The 18,240-nt window shown below is 41.6% G+C and overlaps 2 protein-coding genes across 4 annotated transcripts; one reads left to right on the forward strand and one right to left on the reverse strand.

Moving 5' to 3' along the window:
* Positions 1–1,768: 1,768 nt before the first annotated feature.
* Positions 1,769–8,051, reverse strand: p3h3 (prolyl 3-hydroxylase 3). The gene is made up of 16 exons (XM_026317461.1): positions 7,632–8,051; positions 6,945–7,129; positions 6,559–6,717; positions 5,863–6,055; positions 5,632–5,763; positions 5,344–5,486; positions 5,066–5,155; positions 4,923–4,975; positions 4,758–4,837; positions 4,536–4,663; positions 4,356–4,451; positions 4,023–4,173; positions 3,767–3,884; positions 3,298–3,373; positions 3,044–3,184; positions 1,769–2,218 (listed from the first exon to the last, which is right to left on the reverse strand). The coding sequence occupies exons 1-16, from the start codon at positions 7,921–7,923 to the stop codon at positions 2,048–2,050; spliced, it is 2,208 nt and encodes a 735-aa protein (XP_026173246.1). The 5' UTR covers positions 7,924–8,051; the 3' UTR covers positions 1,769–2,047.
* Positions 7,734–17,949, forward strand: usp5 (ubiquitin specific peptidase 5 (isopeptidase T)). 3 transcript variants are annotated; one of them, XM_033325614.1, is made up of 21 exons: positions 7,734–7,849; positions 8,408–8,719; positions 9,258–9,386; positions 9,518–9,584; positions 9,683–9,810; positions 10,088–10,233; positions 10,610–10,794; positions 10,885–10,979; positions 12,549–12,742; positions 12,922–12,993; positions 13,724–13,811; positions 13,954–14,079; positions 14,163–14,316; positions 14,422–14,584; positions 14,669–14,757; positions 14,983–15,168; positions 15,579–15,722; positions 15,819–15,961; positions 16,261–16,411; positions 16,616–16,700; positions 17,173–17,266. In XM_033325614.1, the coding sequence occupies exons 2-21, from the start codon at positions 8,612–8,614 to the stop codon at positions 17,264–17,266; spliced, it is 2,547 nt and encodes an 848-aa protein (XP_033181505.1). In that variant the 5' UTR covers positions 7,734–7,849; positions 8,408–8,611. The 3 variants fall into 3 exon arrangements, with proteins under 3 accessions (XP_033181505.1, XP_026173241.1, XP_026173242.1); XM_026317456.1 differs by lacking the exon at positions 7,734–7,849 and adding an exon at positions 8,089–8,225 and having other exon boundaries at positions 17,173–17,949; XM_026317457.1 differs by lacking the exon at positions 7,734–7,849 and adding an exon at positions 8,089–8,225 and having other exon boundaries at positions 14,983–15,111; positions 17,173–17,949.
* The last annotated feature ends 291 nt before the right edge of the window (positions 17,950–18,240 follow it).

The following is an 18,240-nucleotide window of genomic DNA, read 5'->3' on the forward strand; positions in this document are numbered from 1 at the left end:
AATTGAATATAAATTATTACAGCTGCTGCAGGATGCTGGTGTAGGTGATTCTGACTTTCAGCCTCAAAAAGACAAACTTCCTACAAGACTCATTCATTACTACTTTCTGTGCAAACAATTCAGGTCAAAGGTTCAGACAATTATAAGAAACACTGTACCACTCACACTGTGGATGATGGACTCCTTTGTTTGTGTGCTTGCATACATTTCTGCGTATGCTTGTTATTTGTGAGTTTTAACTCTTCTTGGGTTTTCTCTATAATTTACCATTTATAAAGTCTGCTCTAAAAGAACTGACCTCTGCTCACTAGGGTCTGGTCACAGCAGATGCAGACCTGCCATTTTGGCTGAGTCGACCAAGGATTTAGAGAAATGGCGTTGAGGCAGTGCACGCTGTGAGATGGAAAGTAAAACCGAGAGAAAAGTAAAAACAGAAAAAAAGCAAGCAGACACACACACACACACACACACACAGGGCAGGATAAAGGCAGGGAGAGAGAGAGAGTGGGAGTTTCTATTTAAAGACTAGTGATGACTTGATTTGGCAGTATCCCTACTACAAAATGTTATAGTTTAATATTTGGAATTTTGATTAACACTCTGTTCTTTGGCATGTTTTAAAGCTGTATGAAGTTTGCACCAATAATAAACTGTTATGGGACTCTTTTTCAAGGGTCACTGAACCTGGAGGTACAGGATGGTAGTGGGGGAGAGGGGTGAGGCAATTACTGCAAAACAAATGTAGAATAAAGTCACTAATTTTAGTTCTAATCCTGTAAAACATTATACAACAAGGCCCAGAAATCTTCATTAGACCTCCAATAAGTGGTTTGGGCCACAAATAGTGGGAAAGTTGAGCTACTCATTATTCACAGCACTCAATAATGACACCAGGATGTTGTGGTTTCAGTTTTATAACTGTGCTGTTAGGCCTTACATAATTTCTGCTAATCAGGGAAAATAAGAAAATATTAAAAGTTCATGCTTTTCCACCAAGTGTGTAATTAGAGCAGTGTACAGCCAGTTGTGCTCAGTGTGAGAAAACCTTAGATGAATTACACAGACAAAAACACCTACTTCAGAGAAGATTAATGGCTTTTAGGTCTGCGGGATAGAAAAGGTTAAAACCAAGGATCCATTTAACAGGCCTGCCGACCCAGTTCTAAAGCGGTGGGGATTATAACACGGGGGGAGCGAGAGTGTTAATATAGCCATAAACAGTACTTGACTCTGTACCTAATGCACAAGATGAGAGCAAAGGAGGGGGATGATAGGAGGCCTTGGTTGTAATGGGAAGGATAAGATAGAAGTGGGTGGCTGAGTGTCACTCCACTGGATGTGAATGATTAAATGATCTCCTGCTGGATTACTATTCCATATTCTAAATGGGAGATTTTTTAAGCTTCATAAACAAATGCACTCATTTACGAAGGATTACCAGTAATCTCTCTATTTCTATCTTTTTTTCCCTGTGCACCACCTCTCTCTCTCTCTCTGACTGCCTCAAACTTTAGTTTCTGTTGTACTATGCTAATGTAACTACTTTGACAGTTTCCTGCTGCTGTGTTGCTGTTATGACACGTTTATACTCTCACCAGACTAAGAAAAGCATTCACTTAGTTATAATCAGTAGGCAGATACAGCAGGTGCGAGTCAATCACACACCCTTTGCTCTCACTTTTCTACACCTGTCTTTCTTTTTCAAACACCCTTTGTGTAGCTCACTTGTGTGGATGTGGCACACAGCATGTGTGACAGTGTTAAAAAGTGACATTCATTATTTCTTTTATTGTCTTCATTTTTAAAGGGAGTGATATGGGTTGGTAAACCTGCTACAGTGAAAGTACAGTTTGACATTAGAGATACGAGAGTGCCATCTCTCTTACTTACCTTCACTGTATACATTATAAATAGAGCATGTACAGACATGCAGCGAGCTTTACATAAGGAGACAAGAAGATGAAGACTGAATTTTGGGGGTAAAAACTGGAAAATCATGGGGGACCAGTAGAATGGATGCAGTTTCAGTCTGTTGTCGGGTTTGCTCTCACAGCTCATCTTTGCGCCCTATCACCCTGCCTCTCCCTCTGCTCTTCTCCTTAGGTGCTTGGCTCCGAGCATTCTGGGTAGCAGTGGCGCGGCCCTCCGTCTCTTCCTTGTCCTTTTTCACCACACCCTGTCCATCTGCAGCCCACAAATCCTCCGCCTCCTCTCGTTCCTGACAGACACAAGTACATATATGACAACTACAAGTACACAAGTACAATATAATGATTTCTACTGGCCACAATGACGAGCACAATGTTGTACTTTATATCCTTGTATTTTCTAGAAACCACAAATTCTCTCCTCTGATAAAGTGAAATTAAATAGCTGTTGCTGTACAGCCACCACTGGGTCACGAGTGACAATTGTGTTATAACAGGAAATTTACTAGACTAGTATAATAATAGCAGTACTGAGTCAGAAAACTGACCCAGAAATGTCAGTTTCACAGCAAAAAATTATTAAACAGGAGAGCTGCTATTATTTCTGTTATTTTAATAGAGTGGATACTCTAAATTTTTGTTCCAAACTCAGACGAAATTAATGCTTAAACAAATTTGTTTTGCAAATTGGCCCTATGATGGACTGGTGACCTGTCCAGGGTGTACCCCTGCCTTTCACCCAAAGAGAACTGGGATAGGGTCCAGCAGATCCCCGTGACCCTAATTAGGAATAAGTGGGTATAGATGATGGATGGGTGGATAGATGGATAGATGAATGGATGGATGGTTTACAAACTGATTCATAAACCCAAGGCTCATTGCAATGATTCATAATTTTTCCAGTAAATATAGGATAAACCTAAAGAGCACTGACATGGTACTCACAGATTGGACAGTGTAAATGACACAACATGAAACCAACCACCAATTTGCATTGTACTCTGTCTCCTGCTCGCCTTGTCACCCAACGCCAGTGTCATGACATCAGCAACCATGACCGCAGGCAAAAGGTTCATCCTGAGGAGGCCACTGCTGTGTGGAATCGTAATGCTCACCATGTCCCTATAAAACTTCTCCTTTGTGAACCACAGGGCAAGTGCACATCGCCGGCCGGTGGTCACTGCAGTCACACCATGAGGATTCACCGGACCTGAGGAGAAGCCCACCAGTCGACCACAGCTGGGTTTTACACGAGCCTGGAGACGCAAAGGAGGGAAGAGTCTAAAGGTGTTCACATCCAGGTTTAAAAACCGTAGAATACAGTGATGTCTGACATTGACCTGAGATCAAAGGCTGAATTGTCACTTACTGTTACTGTTTTGGCATCACTGTTAGTGAAGAACAACTCTCCCCCAACAAAATTGTCATTCAGGTAGAGAATAGCACTGTGAGAGAAACAGATTTGACCTCTGTCATTCAGTCATAATAACAACCATTATGATCTGCGTCAGTTCAGTTATCAAATCCTCAATACTAAACAGCTGAAGAACATACTGACAATCATTCAATATTAATTTGAACTTAAATAGGTTTATAGATACACTATATGGCACTATTAATGAATTCAGAATTTCAATTAAAACAAAGTTATTTCCCTGTTTCACAGTCTCTCTATCTGATTCTTTCTATGTGAGGAAGTGTCCAATTGACAATAAAAATAAGAATTCATAAAGATTATGTAAATAAGTTATTTACCAGTAGAAAATGACATCTAACTTTGTCTACATCTTTAAATATGATTCATGGGGGTTCAAAACAAAATGAACATGTTTTAGTACCTAAGGTCCCTGTGTATAAATGCTGGGGGCTCTCTCCAGCACTGCTTGGTCTCTGGCTCAAGGAGACAGTTGTCAACATGGACAGGATGAGACAGGTCCAATCTGCCTTCCTGGTCACCTGACAGCATAGAAAATCAAAGAATTTTACTTATCAAAAGAACACGTCATCAAAAACTCTTTGAAACCATGAACAGACATTCAATTTCTCCCAGCAAATTGTACTGACCTCCATAGAAAGAGATAATATTGGTACTACCTGCAATAGCGCTGCGACAGACCAGATGTGTAAAAGAGATGAAGAGTCCTGAGGGGCTCCTGAAGTAGGAGTGCAGAAGGTCTCTCACTCTCTCACCTAGCTCATGTAACAGCTTGGAATCTGATTGGTTCACCAGGCTGTCCTGAGCCAACTGCGAATGAAGTTAAGATTAAGATGACCGAGATGTTAAGATGTTCAAGCATGATGACACCACTACACACCAAAAAATTGTATTTCACTCTAATAAATTTCCATTAATTGACTAATTAATTTTGAATATCTGCAATTACAAACATGTAATATGTCTACTTGCATTATCTCCTATTTACCGACCTTTACAGCCCTGAGCACAGTGAGGCCTTCAAATGTCTCATGAGGTGTGTGCGGAGACCGTCGCCCCCGATAACCATCTCCAGCGGATGCAGCAACCTAACAGAGACAGAGGGAAATGGTGGGTTAGAGCACTTCTCTTTCTGTCTGATGAGGTCTGACAATTTAACAATCTGAACCTACTGCTGCTAGGTGCAGTATTCTGTCACACTCTTTGTCAGTCATGACTCCATCAAATACAACACGATTGGTCCCATTCAAAGCCTCGTCGTCCATGGTGATGGTCACACCCACCTGACGGACTGGACCTCCTAGAGAGAGGACGAATAAGAAAGGATGAAAAAGAAAATGGGTAAACTATAAGCTTCTCTAAGCTAAAACAAGAGAGCAGACCAGATGTCTTACCTGCAAAAAATCCACTGTCATCTACTACCTCCTGCTGCTCTCCCTCTTTCATTTTCTCAGTCATTTTCTCTTTTTCAGCTCTGACAGTGAAGCACAGAAGATTAACATCACGTTCACCTGATAGAGCTCAAGTTCCTGACACACTTTTCTTCCAGTCTGTCTTACCTCCATGTCTCCCTCAGTGATTCAGGTACTACATCTTCTGGAGTCCAGAGATCCTAAATTGAGATTAATTATTGAAACTCTTTGTGGATAAGTTTTAAAGTTGTTGCCCTAAAATACTGTATATTTAGTGCTTTAGTGCTTACTGGGTCTGTGAAACTGAAGTCTAAGTTCTCCATGCCAAAATATAGCAGCTTCTTTTCCTGCAAAGAGCGACTGACGTATCTGACAATCTCCTGTATGGGAAACACAAACAAACGTTTAGTTAAATGTAAAAAGTAAAAGTATAATTTGAGGACTGAGCTGTGAGTTGTCACCTCCTTTCGTGGATTAAGAATAGAATTACAGATGAGATTAATCATGGAAACTAGATAACTATTAGAACCAAAATGGTGATTTTAATGCAACTGGCATCGAGCTGCACCTGAGCAGGCTGTGTGGCTTGTGACTCTGTGTCTCCTCCTAGCGTCTCATAGTAGAGCTGCAGGTTGTCTAAGGAGTCCTTGTCAGAGGGGTAAAACAGGAGAAGAGAGCGCAGAGTCTGCACAGCTCCACTAATATCACCAGCTGTGGAGAAGCAATTGCACATAGTGGGTCAAAATGAATGTGGTATGACACTGAGGTAAAGAAAAACTATGTGTAAGACACTGAGACATAGTTTTTAGCATCACATCACATTAAGTGATAATCATTTTGAACTTTGAACCCTGACCTTTGAACTGTGCAATGTGCAGATGCTCCAGCTGCGTGGGGAGGAAATCCTCCTGAGCAGAGAGTCTTCCAGGTCGCAGGGCTACCTGAGTCACACAGGACTGCCGGCATGATAGCAGGGAGAGGGAAAGAGCTAGATGGGTGAGAAAAAAATTGAGGATGAGTACTTATATTTCTCTTTGTCTGGTTTAAAGCAGGAAATTCAAGCTTGAGTATTGAAGCTTGTTCTTACCTGCAGCCTTCTCGAACACACCTTTAACACTGTCCACTCCCCTGTCTTCAGGCAGCTGCTGGGAGGCCACCTCACACTGCACCCTGCACTCCTCTGTCTGCCGCAGCGTTTCATTCACACACTCTTTCCATTTCCCCACTGCCTGCACCCAGTCAGAGGAGGCCTCGTACTGGAGTGCAGCATCATACAGGACCTGATAACACCGAGTCAGAGAGTAATATAGCTGGTTTAAAGACAAAGATCCAGCTGGGATTTGTTACTTGAAAACAAAAAGACAAGCGTAAAAAATTGTTCTGCTCATTGACAAAAAAATGTGGATGTATTTTGAGACATGCCATTACACGGACCATTTAATCCTGTTACAGACAAGCCTAATCACGTTATAATAAGTGTGTCTAAATAGATCTCAGCTGCTCAGGGTTACTTAAACCTGAAAAAATTTAATGGGTGAAACCAGGTTTGAAATGCATGGCTGCTTAGGTGAAAGTGAAGGTGAGACAGAGAGGAATTTAGTCCTTCAGGCCATGACTAGCTGTCCACAGTTGCAGATCCAGAATATTTCTTTTTACCCCTCCTTAGAATCGTGTGCTTACTTATATATAATAGGGCCTGTAACAGGAACATTACCATCAGTGCAGTCATTGTACAACTGTACCTAGTACCTGTTTTTATAACCCATCATCCCCCCCTCCTCACCCAGTGTTTCTCAGTTTCAAGCTCTCTGTCTTGGAAGGCCTCCTCGGTCACTCCTTTCATCCGTCTGTACTTCTCAATATTGTTCCTCATCTCCAGATGACTGGGGTTGGCCACAAAGTATGTGTGAGCTGCAGACGCCGCCTTCTGCAGCTTTTCCAGCTGATGTGGATGAAGATGAGAGTGTGAATGAAGGCTGTCACTGACAGAGAGGAGTGTTGCTTTAAAATCCAATTGTGACCTGAATCTTAAATAGAGTTACAGAACCACAGCAATGACATTAAGCTGTTTACCTCAAAATTCGAAATACAATAATATGCCCATAGTAGAGAAACCAACAGCTTTTGGAGTAAAAAAAAACCTTTTAGACTGCCTGAAGAAAAGCTTACCTTATAGTATGTGACCTGCAGAAAGTTATAGGGGTTTCGTGTGCTGAATTCATAGTCTATGTCCGTAGAAACAGGAAGTTGTCCTACATGAGTGACGGAGCGTCCAATGCAGAATCTCAAACACTCAGCCTTTTTCTGCACCCAATCCAAGACCCAGAGGTCCCACAGACTCCCCTCTTCAGAGTCTAATACAGGAAACATGAGCCTTGATTGGGATTGAAAAATACCACTGAACACAGTCCATTATTCCTTCTAGACATGATGTTTAAATTCTATATTGTTTATGCACTGTCTACATCTGCAGTATAGCCTTCTGTGTTTGAAATCTACATGCTCTACAGTAACAGTAACATTTATGATACATAGAGCTGTGACTAAAATATCATTAGGTTATTATTACTTATGCATTCATGTAAAAGCAGGAGTTGACGGTTTTAACTATTTTACTATTTTTGGACTCTACTTTCATAACTCACAATTGTGTTTTTCTACTCCTTTTTGATTTTGTAGTGCATTTACCTTTTGTTCTTGAGGAGTGGTCACAATAAACAATTTAGTGAACAAATTAGTAATTGATAGAGAACAAGGCCATAATAATAAATCAGGTACACCAGTGATCTAACTACATGTAAGACTCAATCACTGCACCCATCTGTAAACACACATATTTGATGGCTCATAACCCACCCAGTTTAGTGAATGCCTCTCTCCCTGCGTCCACGCAGTCATCATGACACTGGCTGCGGACTCTGAACAGTGACTCCTTGGTTGTGATGGATTTCTCCAGCAGCTCCACAGCCTTCACCCAGTCTTGGCCGAAATACGCGCGTACGCCGCTGTAGTACAAAAAATCATATGGCTGCAGGAGTGACAAACCGGAGCTGCCGTCACCGGGAGTTGCTGAGGTAAACTTTAATAACACTACAACTGCAAAATGAAACGCCACGTATACAGTGAAGTGATCGGGGTGCAGCGCCATGGTCCGAGAAAAACAAACCGTGTGTGGAGGAGATGGAGCTGGGAGAAGAGGAGGGACTTGAAGGGAAACATTAGGGGAACACAGGAGATAAAAAGTCAAGTAGTGACTATCATTTCACCTCATGACTTATGTTGCTCCTCATTAACGTATCTGATTGGTAATTTTGTTTATTTAAATTAAGTTAAATGCAACTTTTTGAGTTCCGAGCTCATTGCTGCGGCGTGTTTAGCAAAATACTAACTTCTGAGTACGTGCAATACTTCTACGTAGCTGCGAGAGGAAGCGGTTCAACGGACGTTACCGTAAGTATACTAACAAAAGCGAATTAATGGAATGTGTCGTGTACTTAATCTACTGGAGTCGAGTCATTGCATTCATTGCAAAGTTCAAAGTGAAAAGAAGTAATTTAAAATGTTAATCGCCTTTGTTGTCCATATTTTTAATTGAGGTACGAGTCTAAATTTACTGTGCCTATATTTCACAGGTTACGGTGACGAGCCGCAACCCGTTGACGTGAGTTCGGCCTTCCCTCAAACAAGGCAGCGTCTCCTGATTCATTCAGCCAAACACAGACGGTAGGAGACGGACTGGACGACGGACTCGCTTCCGAGCCGGGAAATAACAAGGCTTGGAGTCTAAACTCAGAGGAACAAGTGTCCCACAGAAAAACGGAACTAGCTAGCTTGTCATGGCTGATGTTGGGGAGATTCTGATGTCGGTTTTGTCCACGATTCGGGTTCCGAAGCCCGGGGACCGTGTTCACAAAGACGAATGCGCCTTGTCATTTTCCTCGCCGGTGAGCCGTATTTCCTCTACAAGTGAAAACGTCAGCTAGCAAACAGTGTTGCTGCATTTACTATACCCTTCCATTCTCTCTTGTTTTTTTTGCTAATGTTAAATGTTGCCAGTGCTGATCTACTTTTAACGCACTGGTCATCTAGTAAGATAAATGAGAAGCTAAGCTAAGCTAATAACGCACTCTAGCTAATGGAAACTTAATGCTAGCTTCTTTAGCTTGTTAGCTAGCTAGCTCGCTGTGTTGGTGGCTTTACTGTCAAACTATCTATCTAGAAAGCCAACTCGATCGTTTTTCGTTCACAGCTGTGACAGAACTGATGTTTTACTTAGGGTTTTCTATTCTATCCTTATTTTAACAGAACTGAACATTAAATCAGTGCTGAATTACAAGCATTAGCAGGCTGACTAGACAGATAGTTGGCTAAAATGTAGTAGCTAGCTGTTAACTGATGCTGTGACATGGGTAATACACAAGCATCGTTGCTAACTTTGGTGGGAAGAGATAGAGACAGGCTGAAATGTTTGTCTTTTCACAGGAGAGTGAGGGAGGCCTGTATGTGTGCATGAACACTTTCCTGGGCTTTGGCAGTCAGTATGTGGACAGGCAACACGCTCGGACTGGCCAGAGGGCTTACTTGCACATCACCCGGACTCGTAAGGCGAAGGTGGACACTTAATTTTCCTTCTTGATTTATTTCAACATCCCCCATAGATACATATCTACTTACATTATCAGTAGAACCATTTTTCATGCCCAGTAAACAAATCTCACTAATATCCTATGCTAATCTTACAGAAGGAAGATGACAGCAACTCTGGATCTGGACACCCACCAAAGAAAAAGCCCACCAGATTGGCTATAGGCACGTGCATGACAGAGTATTTATTCAAAAAATACTCTACTGATGTAGTCATTTGAAGCTGACCTGTCTACCTCTTTTCCTGTTTCTGCTCTGTCCAGGGATTGAAGGGGGTTTTGATGTAGAACAGGAGCAGTATGAAGAGGATGTAAAGGTGGTCATTTTACCTGACAGACAGGAAGTTATGTCGGAGGACCTTGCTACCATGCCTGATGTAGTGAGAGAACGAGTGAGATATCTTACATTTTCTGGCAATCACTCAATTAAGGTTCTGTCAGGATTGCCACAGTGGTGGTATGTTGCTTACAATTTAGAACTGTCACTGCAAACATGCACAGTCCCAACAGGTCTTTCAAAAGTTAGACATTGTACAGTCTGGGGTAGCTACATCTCTTAAAACTATATTATTAAACTTGTTACCTTGAGTCATCAAGTGGTTCAGAACTTTTATTATGAAACTTTAGTCAGTTAATTTGTTCCTGTCAAATCATTTGCTGTCCCTCAAGGTGTCCCTGTCAATGACGGGTATCATGGCAGCCGACTCAGTGTCTCATACCTTACAAGTTCAGCAGTGGGATGGAGAGGTGAGACAGGAGTCGAGGCATGCTGCTGACCTTAAACAGCTTGACAATGGAGTCAAGATCCCTCCCAGGTGAGACACTGATGGGGGCACCTAAAGTAACTCAGGTCACAGTATCCTATTGATTTGTGACTTCATAAATAAACCTGCTTCTATATTCTCATTACGATTGATTTAATATCATGAGGCTCCAAATACAGTAGTTACTACTGTTATACTGTAAAACCTAGCAGTTGCAGTGGAGTGTCAGTAAATATAATGTACAGGCAGTATCATTATTGCATTAGTTAATGGTTACTGTTGTGCCTCCTTTGAGGGAAAAGTAGAATAGAGTGTAGCTTCAGTGCTCTTTTTCAAAACGTAAGAGTCAAAGTTTTATTTCTACAAACAGGTACAGTATATTCTAGAGTTTATGTTTTCTTTTTTTTTCTCCTTTTCTCCTTTGTAGTGGCTGGCGATGTGAGGTGTGCGACCTCCAGGAGAATCTCTGGATGAATCTAACAGATGGCAAAGTGCTATGTGGTCGCAGGTATTTTGATGGCTCTGGTGGCAACAACCATGCCCTTCAGCACTTCCAGGAGACGGGATACCCTCTTGCTGTGAAGCTTGGTACCATCACTCCGGATGGAGCAGGTAAGATGGCATGACCTTTTTTCTGTACTGAATATGCATGTTTTTCTGAAGCTTAGTGCTTAATTTGCCACCACTGTTTTGTATGTCCAGATGTGTATTCCTATGAGGAGGATGACATGGTGCTGAATTCCAAGTTAGCAGAGCACCTCACTCACTTTGGCATCGACATGATGACAATGGAGAAGGCAAGTTTTTGCAGTGTTTCTGTTGTTTTTAAGGGGCCATACAATTTACTTGTTAGAGTTTTTTTCCTTTTTTAATTTTGGAAATATCAAATCTGCTAATATTTCATACTGGTTTACTGTGTCAAACATCAGATCGAGTTCTCGTACACAGAACTGTTGCTCAGCCCTCTGCTTTGTAGTTGGCATGTTAGCAATTTAGTCAGAGATACTGGATTTTTTTTTTTTTTTTTTTCCTGTTGGCAGACATCCAGGCAGTTATGACTAGCACTATCTTATAGAAGAAGCCATTGATTACACTGTATTGCTAAAGGTTATAAAATGCAGCTCCAGTTTTATAGAGCCAATAGTGTAAAACTGTCAAATTCAAATTTATTCAATAATTGGCCAACTTAACACTCTGCTCGTCTCTCTTGTTCCCCTGCGTGTGCATGTGGCATTACTTACACTGTAGGGACCAGAACCTGTTTACACACTCGCACTGTAGAGGCTCAGCCTTCCTCATGGAGACCAGATGTTGAAGTGTAGTTGTTATTGTATTATATGGTTACTCATGCCCTATGACAATACAGTCATATCGCTGCATGTATTTTATAATTTTGACAGAATACCCGTCATTTTATAAGCCACCATTTTCTAGTTCAAGATACAAGAGATTGAAGAGTTTTATTGTCAAACATGGCAATACAGCAAGACAGTGAAATTTGACTTGTTCAAGGTCTTGAACATGTATGTTAACAAATTTCCTGAGTTGACAGCAGATACTGTATCTGGGTATCTGTTTGTTGTTTCCCTGATGATAATTGTGAGAAGAGTCTGTGATCTGGATGGTTGGGTTGCTTAAAGATTTTTTTCCAGCTTTTCTCATGCTCCTCTTGAGGTGTAGTGGTCCTGCAGTTCATACATAGACATGTGTTGAGCAGTTTTGATGAATCTCTGCAGGGCTTCACAGTTCTGGTTAGAGGTATTTCTGCACCAGGCCATGATGAAGTTGCAGAGTGAAGTATGGCAAACATTCTATTTCCTGAGGAAGAAAAGGCAGTGGTTTGCATTTCTCACCACTGACTCAGTATGGATTGTCCACTTCAGGTTCTTACTGATGTGGACCACAAGAAACCTGCCAGTTCTCTCCACAGGTGTCTTGTGGATATAGTTTCAAATATTTCTTTCACACCTGTTTCTTCTCTGATTCCCTGCTGCCATTAATTTCTTTGCCACCTGCTTCTTCTCTTATACAGATAGTTGTCAAAGTCTGGGATCTCTGTAGTCTCACTGTGAATTATAATGTTGTTTCTCCTCTTGCTAATGTATTTTTGCACACACTTAATGATGTTGCACAGACAGGGGGTGGAGGAATTGTGCTATAATAGAAAGAAGACAAAATGCAGCACTTATTGCTGAGATGATGTGTTTGGTAGTTTATTTCTTGTCCGCCTGCTGTCATTAGTACTTTAAATTGGCTTATTTTGCTTATCATTCTTAAAACTTTCCTTCAGACATGAAAGCTCCTGCCAAGAATTCCATTTGCTTGTACCCTGAATCCTTCATTCTCTCATCATGTCTGTTTTTCAGACTGAGCGGACTATGACAGAGTTGGAAATTGCTGTAAACCAGCGTGTGGGGGAGTGGGAGGTGATCCAGGAGTCGGGGACCACCTTACGACCCCTGTTTGGCCCTGGCCTGACAGGCATGAAGAACCTGGGCAACAGCTGCTACCTCAACTCTGTCATGCAAGTGCTCTTCACCGTTCCCGACTTCCAGAGCAAGTTAGTATACTACTTTATTTATAGCCCCTATCATTCAGGATAGAACAATGTTTCTTCTTATGACAGACTGCAGTACATATGGAATATTTCCCTAAAGAGTGAAACTGTTCACACTGTCTAGTGAAAGTATGCTCAAGATTGTAAAAAGTTTTTCATACACTTCTGTTTATACCTTTCAGGTATGTATCTAATATTGACAAGATCATTAATGAAGCTCCAAGTGACCCCACCCAGGACTTCAAAACCCAAGTGTGAGTGTCCAAGTGTTGTTTTCTATGGCAAACTCTTTATTACTGTTTAGTGCTTACAACCACCGCTCAATGGTAGTTTAGCAAAATAAGGACACTGTTTAATAAAATATTAAAAATTCCAATGTGCTTTCTTCTATATGCTTCTTTTTCTATGTTGCGCTTTCCACACACATGTATTCCACCACATTCTGTGCTTTTATAGTCTTGAAAATGTTGTCATCCTGCACAGTAGATGAAAACCTCATAAATACACACGAAACATACTCATGGCGTGCCAGCTGTCAGCACCAAAGCCGATTACAAACTCCTTTTTAGGCAGCGCAGTGTGTTCAAATGGGATTTTTGCTTTTATCCTCCCAAATCGAAACATTGCACTGATATTGGCACTGTTTAGAGAGACACGTATTGACACTTGGCCTCGAGTCATTTTAGCTCTATCACACTTCAGGAGAAAAGAGCTTTTCTTCTACTGTGTCTCATCTGAAGTGACAGAGCCCCCCTTTGTGAAAGAAAGTGAAACCGTAGACTGTTATGACATTACTCATTTAACTTAGAGCTTATCAGCTAGTTTAGTCTCCTTTATATAGAAGGTCTTCTCTATGATCAGGTATTCCACTGTGTTATTTGAAAGCCCAAAATACATGTGGGCCTTTACCCAAATCCATCTCCTGTATGAAACTCTGGGATATTATTGGATGTGCAATGATGTCAGCTATGTTTGTTTTCACAGAGCCAAGCTTGGCTACGGTTTGTTGTCAGGAGAGTATTCCAAACCAGCACCAGACCCTGGTGATGAAAATGGTGCATCTGAACCCAGGGTAAGAAGAATCAGTCACAGCAGATTTACAAGTCTTAGTTTAAACAGATATCCATGACACATTTGGGGTTTGCTCCCGGAAATGAGTAAGCAGTATTAGCTCCCACCACTGACAAAAGGCACCGTTCGTGCTTTATTTGCAGGGAGACCAAATCGGCATAGCACCACGAATGTTCAAAGCACTTGTCGGGCGGGGCCACCCAGAGTTCTCCACCAATCGACAACAGGACGCTCAGGAGTTTTTATTGCACTTCATAAACATGGTGGAGGTACAGCAATGCTCTTCACTCTTTCTCTCTTTGGTCGCCAGCAGCCTTCTTATGCCGTGTCATTATTTCTTTTTCATTCACAGAGAAACTGTCGCTCTGGACCCAATCCATCGGAAGCCTTCAGGTTCCTGGTGGAGGAGAGGATTGTGTGTCAGCAATCACAGAAGGCCAAATACACACAGCGTGTTGATTACATTGTTCAGTTGCCTGTTCCCATGGACCAGGCTACCAACACAGGTGATGGGATGGCTGGATACATCTATTGGTCTTTGAGTGTCCGGTGTTTTTGCAGAACTCACTGGTGTGCACATACCTTTTTCAATTATGTACTTTCTCCAACAGAGGAGCTTCAGGAGGCAGAGCGCAGGCGTGAGGAGGGGGACTCATCAGCTCCGACAGTGCGTGCACAAATCCCCTTCACAGCTTGCATGGCAGCCCTCAGTGAACCAGAGATCCTCACAGACTTCTGGAGCTCGGCTGTGCAGGCTAAGACTACTGCTACCAAGTATGAAGAGACGGAGACGTTCACATACTGAAAGAGATTATTTACAATTTAGATATTCATTTCAGCTTTTGTTTCCTTTGTCAGAACAACCCGCTTTGCCTCTTTCCCTGACCACCTCGTTATCCAGATTAAGAAGTTTACCTTTGGCCTTGACTGGGTGCCCAAGAAACTGGGTGAGATATAATATTAAGTGTTTGTGCTGCAGAGAGAGATATTTATTGTATTATACACAAATTTGTGTATTCCTAACAGAGTAGTAATCTGTTTCCTGTATACTGGCAACCACAGAAAACAGGTGTTAAACAGAAATGAAGGTGTAGAAAACATTGGGACTTGTTAATGAAGTGTAATTTGAAATTAAAAATAGTTTTGAATGCTAAGATTTTTGTTCTGTGCAGATGTGAGCATTGACGTTCCTGATACCCTGGACCTTAGCGCACTACGTGCAACAGGCCAGCAGCCAGGAGAGGAGCTTCTACCAGAGGTGGCTCCGCCGCCACTAATGACACCCGATGTGGAGGTTAAAGGTATCCTGGGTTCCCATGGCAACGAGGAGGACGACTCGCTCTACTCCCCACTGCTGTGTCAGTCTGTCTGTCATTTCTGGCCTTTTCCTCCTTCCTCTGATTTTTGTCCATCCTTGTTTCCTCCTTATCTTTTTTCCGTCTTTTCTGTTTTCAAGAGTCCTTCTGTTGCCTTATTTATTTTTGCATTAGATTTCAACTTTTAAAAAAATCTTCATTGTTCTGTTTTTGTAGTATGAGTTGAAATATTTGTATATTTATTTATTTATTTACCTTTTTGCCTTTTTTTTTTTTTTTTTGAGAAAACTTTTGTTAATATTTAGGAAGTGCTCAGGACATGAAAACAAAACAATATTTTTGTAAATAATCTGTTCCCATATAACATGAAAACCAAAAGGAAAAGACTATGAAAGTCCTTGTCCACAAAGTGCATCCAAGTAATTCAACCTTTTTACTAAATATGCTTTTAGCTCCAGTCCTCGATGACTCCACTGTGTCCCAATTATGTGAAATGGGATTTCCTCCGGAGGCCTGCAGGAAAGCGGTGTACTACACTGGGAACACTGGAATCGATGCTGCCATGAACTGGATCATGAGCCATATGGATGATCCAGGTGTGTAGAGCAGTGGGAATTGACCAGAAAGCAAAACATAAACCAGTCTGACTGCTCCCCCCATGTTCATATCCTGCTCTTTGTGATTGGGTGCAGACTTCTCGGCCCCCCTCGTGTTGCCAGGCTGCAGCTCCGGCCCTGGGACCACACCCACAGAGAGCCTCTCTGAGGAGCACTTGGCAACCATCGTCTCCATGGGCTTCAGCCGAGACCAGGCAACCAAAGCACTTCGAGCCACGGTTAGAATTGCAATGTGTCTGGCTTGAGATGGGGATTAGACTAATTTCACAGGCCACTAGTTTAAAAGTGGAAGTGTGCCAATGCAGTCACAATTGCCCTCACTTAATTTTGTGTGTCAAAAATTAATTTATCCAGTGTATTTTACACTCTTACTATTATCCTTGGCGTTCTGCTGATAAATTGGCCTCCACCCTCTTACGTAGAAAATATTACTGAAATATAATCAAAAATCTTACATTTCAACAAAACCTCCATTTGTTGATATTTTCTTATATTACTCTTAACTGGTGTTTCTCAGAGTAATGTCCTGGACCGGGCAGTGGACTGGATCTTCTCACACCTGGATGACCTGGAGTCCATGGATGTGTCTGAAGGAGGCCGCTCAGCTGCAGAGAGCGAGGGGGGCAGGGATCCTCCTCCTGGGCCTCGTGTCCGAGACGGACCAGGCAGTGAGTCTGAGGGAGAGGGGATGAAGGAGGAGGCACTGATCAATCAAAGCTCTCACAAAATATTGATCAGAAACATGAAATGTAGATGACAGAAACATTACAGTCTTCTATTGAAATTCTTATCTACTTCTAGACATTATTTGTTTAAATTCTACAGATGTATTTTTAGAATTATGTTTGATCTTTTTTTTTGCTGTTATGCAGAGTATGAACTGTTTGCATTCATCAGTCACATGGGGACGAGCACAATGTGCGGCCACTATGTGTGTCACATCAAGAAGGATCAGCAGTAAGTGTTTTTAGCTTCAGTTTCAAAGCCTCTGCATATTTTTTAAAATTTTTTTATGGGGTACAGTATTTATAGTTTTCCAAATGGCTGGAATACAAAAAGGTAACAATCCAACAGGTTACATGCTCTCTGTTCTCCAACCACTTGTTCATTTCTCCATTATGGGAGGAGAAAACGTCTTTAAAGAATGATTGAAATTTAACAGAGTAGCTGATTTCAGTGTGCCTCAGCAGGGGGCACTACACTCTAGGCCTAGTCTGAACAGTAACATTTTTCCATAGCTTCTGTTCTGAACACTGTTTATTATGAACCTTCTATAAATGCCTTTGTCTTCCAAAGCAGATGCAAATGACTTAAAAATCTGATTTTATTCTTTAAATAATATTATAAAATGTTACAGAACTTGTAAACATGGTTTTCAGAATTGAATAATTGAAATGTTGATGAACTGTGGATTCTATGTATTTTACAGGTGGGTCATCTTCAACGATCAGAAGGTGTGTGCTTCAGAGAAACCCCCCAAAGACCTGGGATACCTCTACTTCTACCGGAGAGTGGCTGAATGAGGGAAAGGTGCTCTACACTTGGGCCAGAGGAGGAGAAATGTGGATGCTAACACAACCACACAAGACATTCATAGTTGCACCCCAACAAGCTCTTACAAATGCCCTGGCACGCTTCACAACTGACAAAAGTGTAAATACATCTCTCAGACTGCATATATACACAGTTAAATAAATTGGTGGAGATGTACAGACGGGGTGTTGGGGAATGATTCTTTTAATCTACTGATTACAAACCACAGGCCTGTTCAAAGAGGAGAGTCAGATAGTTACCAAGGCAACTTTGCTGAGTAAAGTGCTGAGCTCTGTTGAAAGACTTGTTTCACGGTTTACACAGCAAATGTGTTCATATCATTCAGAAAACCTGCTTCATGGAACAGGCCCCACACATTACAGGGATGTATGTTGCTAAATCCAGTCACTCCTTATAACAGGTTTGCTTTGTTGTTCCATGTCCTGACTTGATTTGCACTGCCATCACCAGTGACTGCCCCTCCCCATCACAATAGTGCTTTCAGCCCACTCTTCTTTTAAGAAGAATGAGTCACAGCTTGGCATCAGTACTTTAGCTGGACACCAACACCTCCTCTAGCTGCTTCAGAGAGGAAGTAAAACCATGTCAGCACTCGTGATAGGAAGAACAGAAAGCAAAAACAGAAAATAAAAAAATATCAACAACAAATCAATGTGGTTTTTTCTTAAAATTTGGTGAGGGATATATCTGTGTAATTTTTGTTTTAATTTTGCAAATAAGTCCTTTATGTTACAAATAAAGAACTGTCTTTCCGTCTTTCTGCCTGCTCCTTTTTGGATGCATCATGGAGTTGGTGGAACCGCTGTAGTCAACAGCTTACTGTCAACTGTCAACATTGTGATTTAAAATTGGTCATGACAAAGTATTTTTAAAGCCATTGTACAGAACTTTCCTGGGTTTCTTGGAAATACTGCACAATGCACATAATATTAAACCTAGTTTG

The sequence above is a fragment of the Mastacembelus armatus genome, chromosome 16, assembly GCF_900324485.2.
Source record: "Mastacembelus armatus chromosome 16, fMasArm1.2, whole genome shotgun sequence".
In the NCBI taxonomy this organism is placed as follows: Eukaryota; Metazoa; Chordata; class Actinopteri; order Synbranchiformes; family Mastacembelidae; genus Mastacembelus; species Mastacembelus armatus.